Raw genomic sequence first — 18,637 nt, forward strand, 5'->3', positions numbered from 1 at the left:
TTCATATTTGAGCCGTCAATAGGCTGGTTCATATTTGAGCCGTCAATAGGCTGGTTCATATTTGAGCCGTCAATAGGCTGGTTCATATTTGAGCCGTCAATAGGCTGGTTCATATTTGAGCCGTCAATAGGCTGGTTCATATTTGAGCCGTCAATAGGCTGGTTCATATTTGAGCCGTCAATAGGCTGGTTCATATTTGAGCCGTCAATAGGCTGGTTCATATTTGAGCCGTCAATAGGCTGGTTCATATTTGAGCCGTCAATAGGCTGGTTCATATTTGAGCCGTCAATAGGCTGGTTCATATTTGAGCCGTCAATAGGCTGGTTCATATTTGAGCCGTCAATAGGCTGGTTCATATTTGAGCCGTCAATAGGCTGGTTCATATTTGAGCCGTCAATAGGCTGGTTCATATTTGAGCCGTCAATAGGCTGGTTCATATTTGAGCCGTCAATAGGCTGGTTCATATTTGAGCCGTCAATAGGCTGGTTCATATTTGAGCCGTCAATAGGCTGGTTCATATTTGAGCCGTCAATAGGCTGGTTCATATTTGAGCCGTCAATAGGCTGGTTCATATTGGAGCCGTCAATAGGCTGGTTCATATTTGAGCAGTCAATAGGCTGGTTCATATTTGAGCCGTCAATAAGCTCAAATGTTTTGAAATAGTCTTTGACTGTAAAATGTCAAGGCTGCTCCTTTTTTAACAAACATGATTTTTATGCAAACAACAGAGTGAGCATATACATGTAAGTCAATAAGCACATTGAAACCTGGTGTAGAATAAATGCAATTTCAAAGGTCTGAGTTACACTAAAGTTCTTGCTTTGCGTGTTTTTCAGAGTCTGAACAGTTAGCCAACTTACACAAAGTGATATTCAGTCATAATTCACTGACACTGAAGACAAACGCAATTAAGGGAAAACAATTAATATCTCAAGTAAAATCTGAAGTTTATTGTTAATGATTGTGTATGATTCATTTACTGTAGAAATACTTCACAATGATACCTGGAGGGGAAACAATCTTCAGTTTCAAAATGTCCAGTGTTGAAGCGGTACCTCTGGGGCTGTACTGATCCAATCCCCCCTAAACATTCCAGTAACTATGTCAACCCTGCAGTTACTCTGAGGACACAACTACCTCCCTTCCAGCAAGCATACCAGGAACATTTTGGATAAAAAGCATGACAGAACCATAGTGGATGATTGATCTTTTGGTTTATTGCAGGGCTCTCCAACCCCGTTCCTAGAGTTCTACCCTCCTGCAGGTTTTCGGTTCAACCTCAGTTTTAACTAACCTGATTCAGCATATAAACCAGCTAATTATTAAAATCAGATGTGCTAGATTAGAGTTGGTGTGAAAACCTAGTGGTTTATTGGGTGTTTAAATATATATATTTTTTTCCCCCCCAGACAGAAATATACAGTTAAGAGCATGCACCTCCAGACTCTGTGCAATGAAGCGATGCCTCTAAATATAACTGGTTATTTAAGCTGTAACCCTGTTATCACAGTCTTGAAATGTTATGCACACACCCACACACCCACACGGCCACACACCCACACGCCCACACACCCACTCATACTTCTCTGTTTTCAATGAATGTGCAACTGAGCATTTAGCCCTAACATAGATTCATAAATAACTGTAGCACAAGAATGGGGATGTAAGCTGAGCTTTCTGCATGTGGTGTAACAGTCACATTGACACAAACACATTTGATGGCTTATAGAGCCAAAATCCCAACACTCAATACTAAAAACACTTCAACGAACAAACAAGTAGTTTTCATTTCTTCCGTGGAACCTTGTCTCCAAGTGGTACTTCATCAATAAGTTTCTGAAATAAGATTAGAAATGTTCAAACCAAGTGACTAAATATTTGGAAAAAGACAAATCCCTCCACAAGGATCATCAAAGCATACCTCCAGTATTCGAGTATAGTACGTCACATCGTCCTCCAGCTCCCCCCGGGCGTCATCCACTTGGTATCTCCGACAGGCCAGCACCAGCTCGTTGGCATTGAAGAGAGGGGCCGGGTCGATGGAATGGCCATTGATGAGGCTCACCAAGTACTCTCTGTAGTGTTTCCTGGAATAGATTAGACAAAAACCAGTTAGGTTACATCGATGCATGTTTATCATGGGAGAACTCTGTTCTCTAAAGCGCCTTTGAGTCCTTGAAAAATACTGGTGGTGGCAGTGAGAGGTAACATACTCGCACAGTCCTGCATGGCCAGGCTGAGTTTGAGCCCCACAGGCCGAGTCCGTCTGCTGCCCACTCTCATCCTTCTGCTCTATCACTCCGCACAGCCCTGAGAGAGAGAGAGAGAGAGAGAGAGAGAAAGAAAATGATATATCTTAGTATTTCTCCGTTTCAGTTTTTCTGAGTAAAAAGAAAATAACACATAGAATCTTACCTGCTTGAGTTCCTGGAGGGGTGTCCGTATTGAACTCAACACCCTTGTTCTGCAAACAGACAATAACAATAAACTATTATTTTAATGCGGTCCATCTACAGATATTCTTGCAATAAAATCCGTTATGTGAGTCAGGGTGCTATAATGTGGTTATGGTGATTGTAACGGAGTGTGAGCATCCATGTGTGTGTCGTGTGAGTCTCTACCTGCAGCAGGGCTTGTAGTCTGCCAGGCTCCCAGTCCCTCAGGTAGAAGAGACAGTCTCGAGGGTGATGGGCATGCAGGCCTGTCACACTACAATGGATCACTGCACAAGTCTACAGAAGAGGGAGGGAGAAAGGAGAGAAAGAGAAGGCGCAAGAGAGAGAGAAAAGAAAGAGAGAAATGGTGGGAGAGGAGGAGAGGGAGAGAGTGGCAGAGAGAAGGAAAGAAAAACACCCACATTAAAGTGACATTCAAGTCAACTCCCATAAGATAAAACCTTGCCAGGAACTAGCACAATCGATGACACACAAATGAACGACCCACAAATGAAGAACACAAACACACCAAGCCATTTAAGGGACTTACAGTGTGGAAGGGGTTGTTGCATCCGCTGCAGAACTGGTACCTGCACTGGGAGCAGCTGAAGTGCATACAGCCTCCTTTGGACAGGGCATACTGGAACCTGCAGTTTGGACATGCTGAGGGAAAGAGGGAGTCAATTCACAGAAACGATTCCCGGGTATTGGGAGAGCACACATGAGAATGCATCAGGGAAAGGAACTAAATGAGATAATTCCCACAAATGAAGGTCATGGAAGAGACCGTAAATACTTAAAGGGTCTAACTTGCTCTAACTTGGTAAAAACAGGGTTTAAAGGTAAATACAGTAGAACACCTGCTGAGGTGCAGTAGAACACCTGCTGAGGTGCAGTAGAACACCTGCTGAGGTGCAGTAGAACACCTGCTGAGGTGCAGTAGAACACCTGCTGAGGTGCAGTAGAACACCTGCTGAGGTGCAGTAGAACACCTGCTGAGGTGCAGTAGAACACCTGCTGAGGTGCAGTAGAACACCTGCTGAGGTGCAGTAGAACACCTGCTGAGGTGCAGTAGAACACCTGAGTGTCGATGAAAGGTAACAATTCAACATGAATTGTCGAGAAATGAACAGAAAATGACAGACAATATTCAACGTGGTCAGATGCGATAGGAGGGCCAAATGCTGCTTTTAACTGTTTGTCGGCACTGTCCGGTTTGTCCTTATTCTTCTGGCTTAGCTCAGGCAGAAGGCCCACAGTACCTCTATAAGAGTGTTCTTCATGATGCTAATGAAATGTACTGGTTTGGTAGAGGAACTATGAGTAAGACCAATTTGATCTCTCTCAGCCCAACACCTAGTAAAGTGTCTGGTCGTTCACACCTCCGCAAGTACCTGCCTTTCCTGGTTAAACGCTACAGTAGCTCTCAATGGAAGAGGTGTTTAAGAAGGTGTGTGTGTGAGAGAGAGACTCACTGATGCCGTTGTCACGCAGGTATCCGGCCAGGCCTTGCCTCTGGTACTCTGGGTCATTCTCTCTCTTCCAGGACTGGTACCGTTCACACGACAGACCACCGTGCTGAGACTCCCACTAGAGAATGTACAGTGACAAGAGAGGATGATATACAGATTAGGCTCCAGCTTCACTCCAAAGAAAAATCAATCCCCTTCTATCACCCGCTCTCACACATAAATAGAGTGGATGTTTGTCACTTACAGGTTTCTTGCATTGTGCGCAGAAGCTGTTCCTGCACTGGAAACAGGTGACCTTCAGTTGGTCTCCATCATAGATGAACCCATAGGAGCACTGACCGTAGGAAGGGGAGGGGAGGAAGGGGAAGACAGGAATAGTTCATTAAATAAAAAAACAGAAATACCTTTGCAATCAGACTCAAAATTGAGCTCAGGTGCATCCTGTTTCCATTGATTATCCTTGAGATGTTTCTAATTGCAGTCCATCTGTGGTAACTTCAATTGATTGGACATACCTGCAAATGCACATACCTGTCTATATAAGGTCCCACAGTTGACAGTGCATGTCAGAGCAAAAACCAAGCAATGAGGTTGAAGGAATTGTCCGTAGAGCCCCGCGACAGGATTGTGTCGAGGCACAGATCTGGGGAAGGGTACCAAAAAATGCCTGCAGCATTGAAGGTCCCCAAGAGATCCTTGAAGAAATCCTGCTCAGGACCTCAGACTGGGGCAAAGGTTCACCTTCCAACAGGACAACGACCCTAAGCACACAGCCAATACAATGTAGGAGTGGCTTTGGGACAAGTCTCTGAATGTCCTTGTGTGGCCCAGCCAGAGCTCGGACCTGAACCTGATTAAACATCTCTGGAGAGACCTGAAAATAGCTGTGCAGCAATACTCCCCTTCCAACCTGACAGAGCTTGAGAGGATCTGCAGAGAAGAATGCGAGAAACTCCCCAAATACAGGTGTGCCAAGCTTGTAGCGTCATACCCAAGAAGACTTGAGGCTGTAATCGTTGACAAAGGTGCTTCAACAAAGTACTGAGTAAAGGGTCTGAATACTTATGGAAATGTGATATTTCAGTTTTTTTTAAATGTTATAAATTTGCAAACCTTTCTAAAAACTGTTTTTTTCTTTGTCACTGTGGGGTACTGTGTGTAGAATGATGAGGGGGAAAACTATTTGATACATTTTAGAATAAGGCTGTAACGTAACAAAATGTGGAAAGGGGTCTGAATCCTTTCCGAATGGACTGTATACTGCCATTTCTTAGCTAGTGAACTGTGATTACTGTGATTTGTATTTTATTATGACAGCCTCAAATGGGGATTATCAAATTATGTCTGGAAACAAACATAACATTTTTCCTTTGCCTTTGTACACATAGGAAATAAACTATAAAAACCCGCTCAAGGCTTTTATGTGATTAGAACTCACATGACTACACCAGAGGAACTTGGGGTCCTTGATGAGGGCTTGTTCAGTCAGCTTCTTATGAAAGAGATCATACACTTCCGGCTCCAGACACTCCCGCAGCTGCACACACACACACGCACAGGAAAATATGATTACAGGTGTTACCATCATACACACACCCAGAAAACTAATCTATGGTCTCGTGAGACAACACTGACACCACCAAAAACTGCATTTTGAAGGGAGAGAAGCCTCCGAAATCCTGGAATTGTGTTTTTTTTCTCACTGTTTCTTCTCTCTTCAAATCGAGAATCTGAGGGAGATGTTGTGTGACGTTGTTCTCTGTGTGATGTACTACCTGGATGTCCAGGGTGGAGAAGTAGCTGTTGAGGTGTTCGGGGTCGTTGATGTCAGGTTCCCAGCAGACGGGACACACCATGTCTCTGATGTGCTTGTCTCTCACTGCGATAGTGAAGTGCTGCTGGAAACAGCCACAGCACACCGAGCACTGACAGGAGGTCAGAGACTGCATCTGAAACAGGGAAGGAGAGAGAAGAGAGAGTTGTGGGGGTTGGATACTGCGAAAAAAAAGGAGAAAAGCTTTGCTACATTTTGAGTAAAGACAAGCTTGTGCTATGACACGCACACAGACGCACACACACACTTGAGAGAGTACCTTGCTGTGGGGAAAGTCTGACAGGCAGATGGGGCACTCTTTGGCCAGCACTCGGCGGATGAAGTCTCTGTCATGTGACTCGCGTACGGCCTGTACCACGTCGTCTAGGGAGTAGGGGGCGGTACGCTCCTGCAGCAGGGACAGGGCCAGCTCACAGCGGCCCCAGCTGGGCAGGTCATACACCGCCAGCAGCCTCCGGCACACACGCTGGCCCCAGGGGGAAGAGGGAGAGGAGAGAGAGATCAGACCAGTGAAGTGGACAAACAGATACAGAGGAATGACGAAAGGAGAGATATGCTACACTCAAAAATAACTCTTAATCACTGTAAAACATCAATGTACATGAGACATCAAGCAATTGTCAAGGTGACTGAAGAACATGTATGACCTGTGGGCCTTTCTAATGGTGGTAGGTATAAACAGATTATCATCAATATAGCTATTCTGTGTTCAGCTAAATGTATGGCCAGAAAAATATAGTGGAGTTCAGAGAGCCCCAGTGACCCACCTGTTTGTCGGGGTGGTTGATGTCGATGGGTGGCTCAGGTTGGTCGCTCCACATGCGTTGGTGGAAGGGCTCCATGAGCGGTCGCTGCAGCAGAGACAGAGCCCCCCGCACCTCTCCCTCGCTCTGCCTCAGAACCTCCTGACACCGCACCTCGTCAGTGAACCCCAGAGAACACAGCTCCTTTACCTGCAAAGGTACATGGGAGACCAAACCCTTCCTTGAGCGTTCGAAGGCTAATCTCCTACATATGGAGTCAATTTCCCACACCAAGATTAAGCCTAATTTGGGACTCAAAATAGTCAGTAGAGAATCTTCATTGAAGGTCTGTTTTAGTCCAAGACTAGGCTTAATCTAGGTCTAGGAAACCAGCACATAGCTGTCAGCAAAGTGAACAAAAGTGACAGTACAACTGACCTTAGACCAGTTCTTAGTGGGCAATAGACTTTCTGACCCGTCTCTCACCTTAGAGTGTCTGTCTCTGAGAGCCTGTTTCGCTGCTCTCTCAGTGTCTCCCCCTGCAGACAGCCAGGCCAGCTTGGCCTCAGCCCTGGACAGTGTCACTCCTCCCCCTCTGGTCTGCTCCTCCTCCACACCTGTATCCTCTGCAGTACCAGTACCGTTCTGGTTCTGTCCGGCCTTCAGGTCTGCTGCTCGAGACGAAGTGGCCGTGGCACAGATCCGGTCGAGCAAGTGAGGTAGCTCCGCTTTGAGCCAATCACAGGGAAGGATGTTTCCGACCCCGGAGACGCGCATGCCTGTGTACACCTCCTCTGGACTCACTCCTTTCTTCTCTCCATCCTGACAGACAGACAGACAGGATGGAGAAAGAGTTAACAGAGACAGGAAGAGAGAGGGAAATAAAGAAACCAATTTGTCATACATATTCACTAGGCCTCAGCTGCTGCTACTCACCACGATGTATATTACACACCTAGAGGATGTTAAGGTTATTTTTACACAATGTTTGTTGTCTGAAATCGTTTGTTTTCTGCAACCAAATTGGCCAGCAATGGTACAATAAAGACTTTACGGAATCAAAATCTTAAATTAGCTAATAGCTTGAAATTTTACAAGTAGTGGGGTAATGTGATTATACACCATATTATAGATAAAACAGAAAGCCTTCACTCACTCTAATGAGCTGGATCAGCTTTAGCCCCTCCTCCCTCATCAGTTTCTGTCTCGTCAAATCAGGGTCCTCCATGGGCGGGTCTTTGGGTTTGACGGACAGCACGGGGACCTTTTTGACCTGGGACGGAGGGTGGAGTTTGACTCGCATTTTGGTGGGCTCGGGGCGGGGGAGGTCACACATCTCACACACTAACGCTGGAGTGTAATTGATGTAAGTACAGAACTGACACATCCACTGCAAAAGGATGGGAGAAGAAGAGATCATTTGCATGAGCTTAGACACTCACAGGAATAGAGGAACAACATCAACTGTAATACATGGTGATAAAGGCACAATCTGAAACTTTCATTTCAACTGAAAATGTGCTGCTTCTGCATTGACTTTAACAGTAGTTTACCTGGCTGTCTGGGTCTCCTGGCATACCCAGTACCGGAGCAGCAGGCCGGTTGGGTGTAGGAGTGGGGCGTGTGGGGGTTGCCGGAGGCTTGGTGGCCAGGCGGGGGCGCTCACACACCTCACACAGGATACTACTACCCGCGTTCACCACCGTACAGCTTTTACACTGCCACTCTGGTGACATACATAGTGAAAACACACTCAACACAGGACTATGGAAGAGGTGAATATTAACTCAACAGTTTATATACACCAAGAGTGTCTTTCCATTTTCAGACAATAAACAAGTATACATAGAAATACAGAGGAGTGAGACTGATTGGAGTGCAAAAAAGGCAAACCACCACTATTAAAACACAAACATTGTTGGTTGGTTGGGTGTGTGTGTGTGTGTGTGTGTGTGTGTGTGTGTGTGTGTATACTGACCAGTGATGGTGAAGGGCTGTGGGAACTCATCCTTAGCAGAGCCAGAGGAGGCCAGGCGTGGTCTCTCACATGTCTCACACAGTATGTCCTGGTTGGAGTTGACCCTGGTGCAGTGGGTACAGTGCCATGACAGGAGGGAGCTGCTGGGAAAGAGAGGGAGGAAGTGAATCTAGTGCCCAACACAGGGACTTGCATTTCAGCAATAATCACCACCTTTGAAAATGTAGCGATTCTCACCCTTTCCTGTCAGTTTCTATTTTGTCTTACTTGTCATGTCTTACCTGTGGTTCTTTCGCATTTTAGAGGATGTCACGACAGTCCTGTGGTGATTGGCTCGTTCTGCAGAGGAGTGGTACAGTCTATCACATTCAGTACACAGCCATTGGACACAAGAGTTACAGTGGGCAGCCACTGGGAATATAGCACAGATAGTGCAGTTGTCTGCAAAGGGGAAGAGAAACAAGGAAAGTTGAATGCAAGTTTCAGATGTAAAAAATACACACACACACACTTCCAACCTGTGTGTCTGGTAGAGATAGAGGTGGAGGTTGAGGCGTTAGCGGTCCGTACTGGAAGAAAGGCACTAGTGGGAGACTGAGACAGGGAGGCCAGAGACATGTACAGGGGCTGGCTCTCTCTGAGGCTGGAGGGAATAGCTACCGCATCAGAAATGGGTCCGAATTCATCCTGGAATCATAAAGGAGAATTCAGTCATCTGATGGTGGTGGAAACAACAAGGCACAAAACCACACAAATATAAAAACTGCCAGAAGTAGAGAAAGGCAAATAGGGTAAACAAAAAAAACATGTAGAAGGCAGAGAGGAAGAGGATAGGTTATGGGAGATAGGAAAAATACCTTTTGGTTCAGTGATGGGATAATTCTCTCAAAGAACTCTGGGTGGGGGTGAGCCTCCTGTGAAAACATCAACGACTCAGTAGTACAACTGACTTTAGAAACCTCTGAAATATTTCAGAATAACTGCCATTGGTCCAGACCTTGATGAGCATGTCCAGTTCCATGCGTAGACTCATGACCTCCAAGGTGACCGCTGCGACCTTCTCAATGTCAGGTTCCACGACCTCATCAGGGAAACTCAGGCCGTCTGGCTGCTGATTGGAGTAACCATAGAGACAAAGCACTGCCCTTCCTCCCTGGGGTAGAACAGAGGAGAGGAAAGGATATAGAGGGTTTTATGCAATACTGTTGGCATAACATTAGTGTTGTGGTGTGTGCACAATTAACTTCATTAACAAGGTAGTAGGCTATAGACTCATATTGAACTAAGCCTATATCAACATGATGCCAATAAGATAATAGTGACAAGACAGTAGACTACACATCATCACCCAGAATCTCACCTGCCTGTATTGAAGACATCCTCACCTGAATGGCATCTACTGTTGCTCTGAAGACGGGGTTGTTGTGCTTGACAGCGCGCCAGTACTTGGGCCTACTGGAGCTGGTGAGGTTACAGCCATACTTCTCCAGAATGTTCAGTGCTGTGGACAATCTCTGCAGGGAACCTATGGTCTGGCAGGAGAGAGGACAAAGATGAAAAAAGTTTGATACAGGAAAAGGTTGAGAAAAGAATAGACAGTGAACAAAAATATGAGCACGGCCTCCCGGGTGGTGCAGTGGTTAAGGGTGCTGTACTGCAGCGCCAGCTGTGCCACCAGAGACTCTGGGTTCGCGCCCAGGCTCTGTTGCAACCGGCCGCGACCGGGATGTCTGTGGGCCGACGCACAATTGGCCTAGCGTCATCCGGGTTAGGGAGGGTTTGGCCGGTAGGGATATCCTTGTCTCATCGCGCACCAGCGACTCCTGTGGCGGGCCGGGCGCAGTGCGCGCTAACCAAGGTTGCCAGGTGCACGGTGTTTCCTCCAACACATTGGTGTGACTGGCTTCCAGGTCGGATGCGCGCTGTGTTAAGAAGCAGTGCGGCTTGGTTGGGTTGTGTATCGGAGGATGTATGACTTTCAACCTTTGTCTCTCCCGAGCCTGTATTGGAGTTGTAGTGATGAGACAAGATAGTAGCTACTAACAATTGGATACCACGACATTGGGGAGAAAAAAGGGGTAAAATTCACACAACAAAAAAAAGTTTAAAAATAAATAAATATGAGCACAATGTATAGAGGGGGGGGGGGGGGGGTTCACTATTCCAAGATGTAGGCTAAGTGAAGGTAATTATGTCATTGTGATATGGACATTGTTTACCGTTTCAAGCACACTCAAACTAACTCACTTCTTTCCTGTTGTTATTGACGCCGTTTTCAAATATCATGGTCTCCGCAGCAATGTAGCGGTATTTGACCGATGGTGGTAAGGGTATGTTGGCCATGGCTGTTATTCCTGCACGGACCTCCAGCACTGAGCCAGTGGAATACAGACAAGCTTCCGTAAGGCATCGTACCTCCTCTAGCTGGTCTGAAAGGGTACTAGCCATCCTGGAAAAGAGACATCAGTCATCATCATCAACACCATCACACAGATCAGATAGCAAATCATTGAGGGCACTGCCACACCACAGGCAGGGTTGATGAGTATGCGCAAGATGCTTGCCTTACTGACATCCATTCATTCATAAGACGTTACCTGTAAACCCCGACAAGTGTGGCTTATAAATCACAAGGCTGTCATATCAAGCGACACACACAGCAACCAGAGCTTTTTACTGCATCTGCAGTACTCTATATTTGCAACAACACAATTACTAGCTAACTAAAGTTGAAGTGGAAATGATATCTCTACCTATGTGAAAATACTGTCATATAAGCGATCTGCTTACCCAGTGTTTTCGCTCAACTGTCTGCAGTGACAGCCATTGAATCACGATGAGATGGCATTTCATTCAAAAGCGGGGGCTTTCAAAACACCATGTCACGCACCTCAATACAGACTTGTGCGCTACAAACATGTATTTATATATATTGTTATTCATCAAATGTCATTCTAAAACAAGTAGTAACAGGGTCGTAGTAAAATCTAGCTGCAGTACTAGCTACGAATGTAAACAACTGCGTGAGAAAAATGCCGTATTCTGCTTTGCGCAAAGAAACTAACCCCCATGCATCGCCATTGTGTGTCAAAACCTAAATCTCAAACAGAGATCCCCGGAGCCAATATGGCTTGGACTGAGGAAACGTCGCAAAGCTGCAGTGCAGTACATTGTTTGTGAAGTTTTGGTGTCACCTTGTGGTGAAAATGACTAATTGCCTAATTTGCCTGTCGGCTCACCTGAAAAATATACAGTTGATTACACGCTAATTGGTGTGGGGCGCGGGTGTTGCATTGCCCACGCGCAGTAGGTGATAAATATGGTGGGGAGTGTGAAGAACGGGAGAGTTTTGTGTTGCTCTCGTTTCGTGCACGCCTACGGTCTCACGGTTTTTTTTGTTGGACCGTCACGGTCACATGTAAGTCCTTATACATTTCCCCCCCACGTCATTTCATGTGTATTACTCTGATGTAATGGCATAATACATATTTATTGTTGTTCGTGGATGCAGTCAGATTGTCGCCTTATTTGAATGGAAGGCATAGCCTCTGCAACACTACCAGTTTCTACACCGATTTAGCATGCCGATCTAATGATGTGTAGGCTTACGTTAACTTCTTGTTTCCTCTTTGCACTAGACTTGCGGTGTATAATATCCTGTGCTGTGTCTTTCAGCCTTGACCAAGCAATGGAAGGTGATTATTTATTAGTGTACTGGGTTTGATAAATTGTGACATTACTCAATTGAGTATTTGTGGTGGGAAGTGTCAAATCAACTAATTCATTTCTTCCTTCATTCAGATATGAATAATTCTTCACACTCAATGGGAGTTGGGCAACCACATCATCCAACTAATCACACAAGACCATTTTTCTATGTTCAACCACCAACTCAACCTTATTATAATATGTACCAATGGAATATGAACCCATATGGCCAGTATGGTCTTCCCCCACCAGGTACAATGGCACACATTTTTTTCTTGATCTTAAACAAATGAATTTACATTAATTTAAAATGTCTTTATTTCCAGTTATTCCCTATGGGCGTCCATATATGGCTCCATATCCATACACTGGTATGCAGTATCCTGGCTATGTGGTTCCCCAGGCTCCGATGCAGCCTGTTGATTACAGTAGGGTGTTTAACCCCCACATCTCCTCTGCGACCTATGACGTCCAGTACCGCCACCACTACCAGCAACAGGCCTGTGTACTGAGAGAGACCGCATGTTCAGAGGTTCAAACTGATCCGAGTGACACTGTCCACAAGCTGATCGACAGTCTGGACAGGCTCAGAACCAATGAGAAGCCACCTGAAGACAGTGAGTTAAACCCTAAATCTGACCTAGGGTCCCTAACCTCTGAGACAACCATTTCTTCCTCTGGGATGACCATCTCTTCCTCTGGAAATATGGAAGAATTCAGTGGGACTGGTAGGGAGTTGAGACCTCTGCCACAGAGACAACCCCAACAGGGTAAGAGGAGGCAGAGGGACTCCCCTCTGCCCAGCAGCGTATTCAGTGACTCTGCTATTACAGCAGTGGTCTATAATGCAGAAACCAGTCAGAGTTGCCTGGAGGAGATGGCCACGCAGGATTGCTGGTCCCTGGGCTCTGTGGTGCTGTCCATCGACAGCTCTTCTGTCCATGAGGAGAGTCTGGAGGAGTCTAGGCAGCAATGCCACTCTGAGAAGAGCCACCTGAATACTGAAGAACCTGGGATGGAGGGGCAGTCCAGAGACCATCCTAATGCTCCAGAGGATGTCAAATGTGACTCTGTGGCCTTGACACAGAGCCTTGAACTGAATGGGGCTTCACATGACCACCACTCACTTGACTGTCTGGCTCCAGAACAAGATTGTGACAAGGTTCTAATACCATCTGCCTCTGAGCTGAAGGACCCTGTAGAAAATGTAGCCTCCAAGGCAGAGTCCTCTGACTTGCCTTACAGAATCCTCAGGCTGCCCTGTGATCAGGTTACAGGCATGCTGCTGGACGATCCACTGTGGTATGTTGACTCTGCTGCGTCCAGTCTGGTGCCTCCACCGCAAAGCCATCTGTCCCCGCTTGGGAGTGCCTACTACTGTAGCTACTACCCCCAAGTGGCCCAGGAGCGCCAGAGTGTCCTCAGCCCATCCATAGATGAGCTCTCCTCCAGAGACGAGCTCTTCTCCACTGATATCGAAGATGTGGACCTTATCTCTGGTGGTCACATGTATGTTGGAGGCGGCAAGCTAGCCGAGGCAACCTGCAATACACCTGACCTCTCTGTTAAGGAAAACATACCAACTCAATCCAACCCAGTAGAAGGGTTTGCAGCTTGTTCGAAGACCTGTCTCAGCTGTGGCCTGAGCCTGGCAGAAGAGTTGAGGCCAGACGACTCACAAGGGCTATGCCGTTATGTTGAGCGGGAGGAAACGGATGATGATGTGCTAGAGGAAGATGACTACAATGAGGGAGGGGAGCTGTTGAGCGCCTGTCGGGTGCCTGTGAAGAAACCACATCACCCTAACGGAGTGCCTCAGCCGCCTGCTCGCCAGTTTCATAACAGTAAACCAAAGAGGGGCTGCTGTGAGGACCACCATGAAGTCATGTGTCATGAAGAGCAGGAGCACGGTTACCTCTGGAGTTTTGACTGCTGTGAAGACCACAAAGCGACTGGCAAAGCTGACAAGTATAAAGGGAAAGGAGGACAAAGAAATGCCCCATGCAGGCCTTATAATGGTAAGATTCTTTCATCTCTTGACATGGTCTGATGTCCCCTTCTTCTAAATAGTGTTTTTACTTTTAATCCTTGTGTCATTCATTACAAATGTGATGTGAATTTGTCGTGTTTCCCAGAGAAACCTTGGAGAGCGGGCACTGTGGCATCAGACCAAGATAGCTGGGGGAGTTCTGGTGCCAAATATAAGCCAAAGTCTTGGAGACCGTACAATGGGTCACAAGAACAAAGTGAGTTTCCTTTTCAAACTGCTGAGTTACCCATGGCCTTAATCAGTTCTCTACTTTTCACTAGTCATTCACTGTTTGACCTGGCTGTTATTGTTGTCCCAGCTCATGCTTCCCTCTCTGTATCCTTCAGTGAGACCCCCACGCAGAAGGCCATTCGTTCAGCAGAGGCCTCGAAGAACTGACTATGACGATCATGAAGAATCCGAGTTCTCTCGCTGCCAGAGGGGCCGAGGTAAGTGTTGCAGTATAGCGATACTACTACTTTTGTCACGTTTCAAAATGATCACTAACTTGTTTCATTTTTTTCAGGGACCACAAAGAGAAGGGGCACAAGATATTAGCCGATTTAAGAATTGCACCGCTCCTAATATATTTATTCTAAATGTATTACCTAATATATAAATTCACTTGCACTATGAAATGCACACAAAACACATTGTAATAAATTAATAGACACTCGTAATGTTTGTATACGTGGTTAAAAAATAATCTCAGGCGGCAGTTCAACAACTAGCTACACAGTAGATGCCTGCATTTCCATTGCTTGATGATGGTAGCCATGTTGGACACTGTGTTCATCCTAATCACAGCCTGGGCTGCAGCCTCACAGACCGTACTGTGACGCTAACCCCCATGTTGACCTGCAGACCAGAATGGACCTGGGAGGTGTCGGTCCAGTCTACTCTGCAGCTTTTAAACTCTTTTTCAGTGTCTGTGTCGTTCACTGAGGATGAAGCCCAGGTAATAAGATGTATCAAGCAGTGGAAATGCAGTGGCTTGGAGAGGAGATGGAAAACAAAAAAAATGCTGGGCTAGTTTGTAGCTAAGAGCCAGTCAATCTAAATGTGTCTTTTTATTATTGTGCAGATATTTTAAGCATTGCAGTGTAATGTTGACAAACTGACATCTACTTGTCTGCACAGTGTTGTTGTGTCATTAAAATCCTTGCATTGCACTTTAAAAAATGACTATTATTTTAATAGACTTGGGCTACATTCATCATGAAGAACAGTTTGATGCCTCAGTTTCATGAAAGTTGTGGCTAGTGCTCTACAAGTTGGATCAGTAATTGAAAGACCGCTGTCCTTGTCTTATGGACTTCATGGAAGAGCAGACCACTTCACATCTGTACTATTATAACAGCCTTAATCATTACCTTGAACAAGTCAGACAAGCCAATCTGGAAGCCAGCACAGCCTTATGCTCAACTTTTTTTAAATTCTGACTAATGGGTGACATGTACATAAGTGCACCTTGTGCTGGGGACTAAAGGCCACAAATCTGCAGTTTGTCATATAACACAATGCCACAGGTGTCAAGTTGAGGGAGCATGCACTTGGCATGCTGACTGCAGGAATGTCCTTCAGAGCTGTTGCCTCCAATGTGGTTTTAGAGACTTTGGCAGTAAGGCCTATCGGCCTCACTTCGGCAGATCATGTGTGCGCAGGACCTCCAGATCCGACTTCACCTGCAGTATCATCTGAGACCGGGCACCTGGGCAGCTGATGTAACTGGGTTTGAACAACCAAAGGATTTCAGCACAAACTGTCAGGGAAGCTCAACTGCGTGCTCGTCATCCTCACCAGGGTCTTGACCTGACTTGTTTGGTATTGTGACCTACCTACTTCATTGGGTAAATGTTCATATTCAATGGCCACTGGCACGCTGGGGAAGTGTGCTATTAATGGATGAATCCAGGTTTCAACTGTACCGGGCAGATGGCAGACAGCCTGGTATGGGTAGGCATAAACTATGGACTACGAACACGATTGCATTATAATGATGGCAATTTGAAAGCACAGAGATACTGTGACGAGATCCTGAGGCCCATTGTCGTGCCATGCATCCGCCGTCATCACTTCATGTTTCAGCATGATAATTCACGGACCCATGTCACAAGGATCTATAAACAATTTCTGGAAACTGAAAATGTCCCAGTTCTTCCATGGCCTACATACTCACCAGACATCACCCGTTGCGCGTGTTTGGGATGCTCCTCATCGATGTGTACTAAAGCGTATTCCAGTTCCCTCCAATATCCATCAACTTTGCAGAGCCATTGAGGAGTGGGACAACATTCCACAGGCTACAATCAACAGCCTGATCAACTCTATGCGAAGGAGATGTTGCTGTGCATGAGGCAAATAATGGACACACCAGATACTGACTGGTTTTCCTATCCATGCCCCTACCTTTAAAAAAACAAATGCATATCTGTATTCCCAGTTATGTGAAAACAAATTAGGGCCTAATGTTTTTATTTCAATGAACTGATTTCCGGTTATATTTTTGTGACGTGTGTTTTGTAAAGCAAATGAGTCTGGTTTAATCTGGCTTTTCAAAATTTACCAGTAAACTACCAAATGTTGGTAACTTTCAATTTTCTTTAATAACATGACATCTAGTGGCCTTTTTAGGTACTTCAGATTATCACAGGTGTACTTATCTCTGGCCCCTCTGAGGTTTTATCATATAAAATAGAATGACAGCTGTAAAAAGTTATCCTAAATACAAACCAACTTAGTGAATACAATTTGTGTCTAAAATGAGTGTTTTGGCATGAATTTTGAATAGTGATGTTAACCTTTCTGGTTGTAACCTTTTTTTTCTTCAAGACAGATTTTCCAAATGTGGGGGAGTTTAAATCTTTACCAAGGATCACCTTCAGTGCTTGGTTGTCTCCAAGTCTGTCACCAAACAATTTGATTTGCTGGTTTTAAGCATTACACTTTCAAATAGCTCTTTGACTGTTGCTGGATGTTATCGTCCTCCATCAGCACCGGACTGTACCCTACCTGCCCTAAGCTCTCTCCTGGCCCCTTACACTGTCTAAATTTGTCCTGCTAGGTGACCTAAACTGGGACATGCTTAAACCACCTGACCAAGTCCTAAAGCAATGGGACTCCCTAAATCTCTTTCAGATAATTACCAATCCCACAAAGTATGACTCCAAACATCCAGAAAAGGCTACTCTCCTCAATGTTATCCTCACATATAATCTCAAGGGGTATCAATCTGGTGTTTTCTGTAATGACCTTAGTGATCACTGTTTTACAGCCTGTGTTCAAGATGGCTACTCAGTGAAATGACCTGTCCTGATTTGTCATAGACGCTTGCTAAAACACTTTAATGAGCAAGCCTTCCTTCATGACCTGGCCTCTGTAAATTGGTACAGAATAAGCTTGATTCCCTCTGTCGAAGACACTTGGACCTTCTTTATTTGATATTTTCAGTCGTATTGTTAACAGACACCTCCCCATAAAGAAAATTACAATTAAAAACAGGTTCAGCCCCTGGTTCGACCGTGATCTTGCAGAGTTACTCCACCTCAAGAATTGCATTTGGCGAAAGGCTTGGCACACGCATACTTGAGAAATAAGTGCACTCTGGCTATTCAAAAGGCCAAAGTTAGTTACTTTAGGGAGCAGTTCTCTCTCTCTAGGTCTACTCCCAAGAAGTTCTGGAAAACAGTTAAAGACCTGGAGAATAAACCTTCCTCCTCACAGCTGCCCATGCCTTAATGTTGATGATGTGGTTGTTACTGACAAGAAGCACATGGCTGAGCTCTTTAATCGACACTTTATTAAGTCAGGATTCTTATTTGACTCAAATCAAATTTATTTATATAGCCCTTCTTACATCAGCTGATATCTCAAAGTGCTGTACAGAAACCCAGCCTAAAACCCCAAACAGCAAACAATGCAGGTGTAGAAGCACAGTGGCTAGGTAAAACTCCCTAGAAAGGCCGAAACCTAGAGAGGAACCAGGCTATGAGGGATGGCCAGTCCTCTTCTGGCTGTGCCGGTTGGAGATTATAACAGAACATGGCCAAGATGTTCAAATATTCATAAATTACCAGCATGGTCAAATAATAATAATCACAGTAGTTGTCGAGGGTGCAACAGGTCAGCACCTCAGGAGTAAATGTCAGTTGGCTTTTCATAGCCGGTCATTGAGAGTATCTCTACCGCTCCTGCTGTCTCTAGAGAGTTGAAAACAGCAGGTCTGGGACAGGTAAAAGGTCCTGTGAACAGGTCAGGGTTCCATATCTGCAGGCAGAACAGTTGAAACTGGAGCAGCAGCACGGCCAGGGGACAGCAAGGGGTCATCATGTCAGGTAGTCCTGAGGCATGGTCCTAGGGCTCAGGTCCTCCGAGAGAGAGAAAAAAAGAAAGAGAGAGCATACTTAAATTCACACAGGACACTGGATAAGACAGGAGA

The 18,637-nt window shown here is 45.5% G+C and overlaps 2 protein-coding genes across 6 annotated transcripts; one reads left to right on the forward strand and one right to left on the reverse strand.

Moving 5' to 3' along the window:
- Positions 1 to 928: 928 nt before the first annotated feature.
- rnf31 (ring finger protein 31) lies at positions 929 to 11,574 on the reverse strand. 5 transcript variants are annotated; one of them, XM_020467406.2, is made up of 23 exons: positions 11,253 to 11,574; positions 10,710 to 10,911; positions 9,848 to 9,994; positions 9,460 to 9,615; positions 9,320 to 9,376; positions 8,981 to 9,149; positions 8,744 to 8,903; positions 8,463 to 8,602; positions 8,038 to 8,210; positions 7,641 to 7,874; positions 6,971 to 7,306; positions 6,509 to 6,694; positions 6,001 to 6,207; positions 5,683 to 5,856; positions 5,346 to 5,444; positions 4,152 to 4,241; positions 3,911 to 4,025; positions 2,986 to 3,098; positions 2,622 to 2,732; positions 2,416 to 2,464; positions 2,214 to 2,310; positions 1,922 to 2,087; positions 929 to 1,836 (listed from the first exon to the last, which is right to left on the reverse strand). In XM_020467406.2, exons 2-23 carry the CDS (start codon positions 10,908 to 10,910, stop codon positions 1,786 to 1,788), a joined length of 3,231 nt encoding a protein of 1,076 aa, XP_020322995.1. In that variant the 5' UTR covers position 10,911; positions 11,253 to 11,574; the 3' UTR covers positions 929 to 1,785. The 5 variants fall into 5 exon arrangements, with proteins under 5 accessions (XP_020322995.1, XP_020322998.1, XP_020322997.1 ...); XM_020467409.2 differs by having other exon boundaries at positions 8,744 to 8,801; positions 11,253 to 11,542; XM_020467408.2 differs by having other exon boundaries at positions 8,463 to 8,605; positions 8,744 to 8,801; positions 11,253 to 11,542.
- Positions 11,575 to 11,767: 193 nt separating this feature from the next.
- Positions 11,768 to 15,384, forward strand: buc (bucky ball). Its single transcript, XM_020466483.2, has 7 exons — positions 11,768 to 11,880; positions 12,101 to 12,157; positions 12,264 to 12,422; positions 12,497 to 14,188; positions 14,306 to 14,416; positions 14,547 to 14,648; positions 14,726 to 15,384. Exons 2-7 carry the CDS (start codon positions 12,151 to 12,153, stop codon positions 14,755 to 14,757), a joined length of 2,103 nt encoding a protein of 700 aa, XP_020322072.1. The 5' UTR covers positions 11,768 to 11,880; positions 12,101 to 12,150; the 3' UTR covers positions 14,758 to 15,384.
- The last annotated feature ends 3,253 nt before the right edge of the window (positions 15,385 to 18,637 follow it).

The sequence above is a fragment of the Oncorhynchus kisutch genome, linkage group LG30, assembly GCF_002021735.2.
Source record: "Oncorhynchus kisutch isolate 150728-3 linkage group LG30, Okis_V2, whole genome shotgun sequence".
In the NCBI taxonomy this organism is placed as follows: Eukaryota; Metazoa; Chordata; class Actinopteri; order Salmoniformes; family Salmonidae; genus Oncorhynchus; species Oncorhynchus kisutch.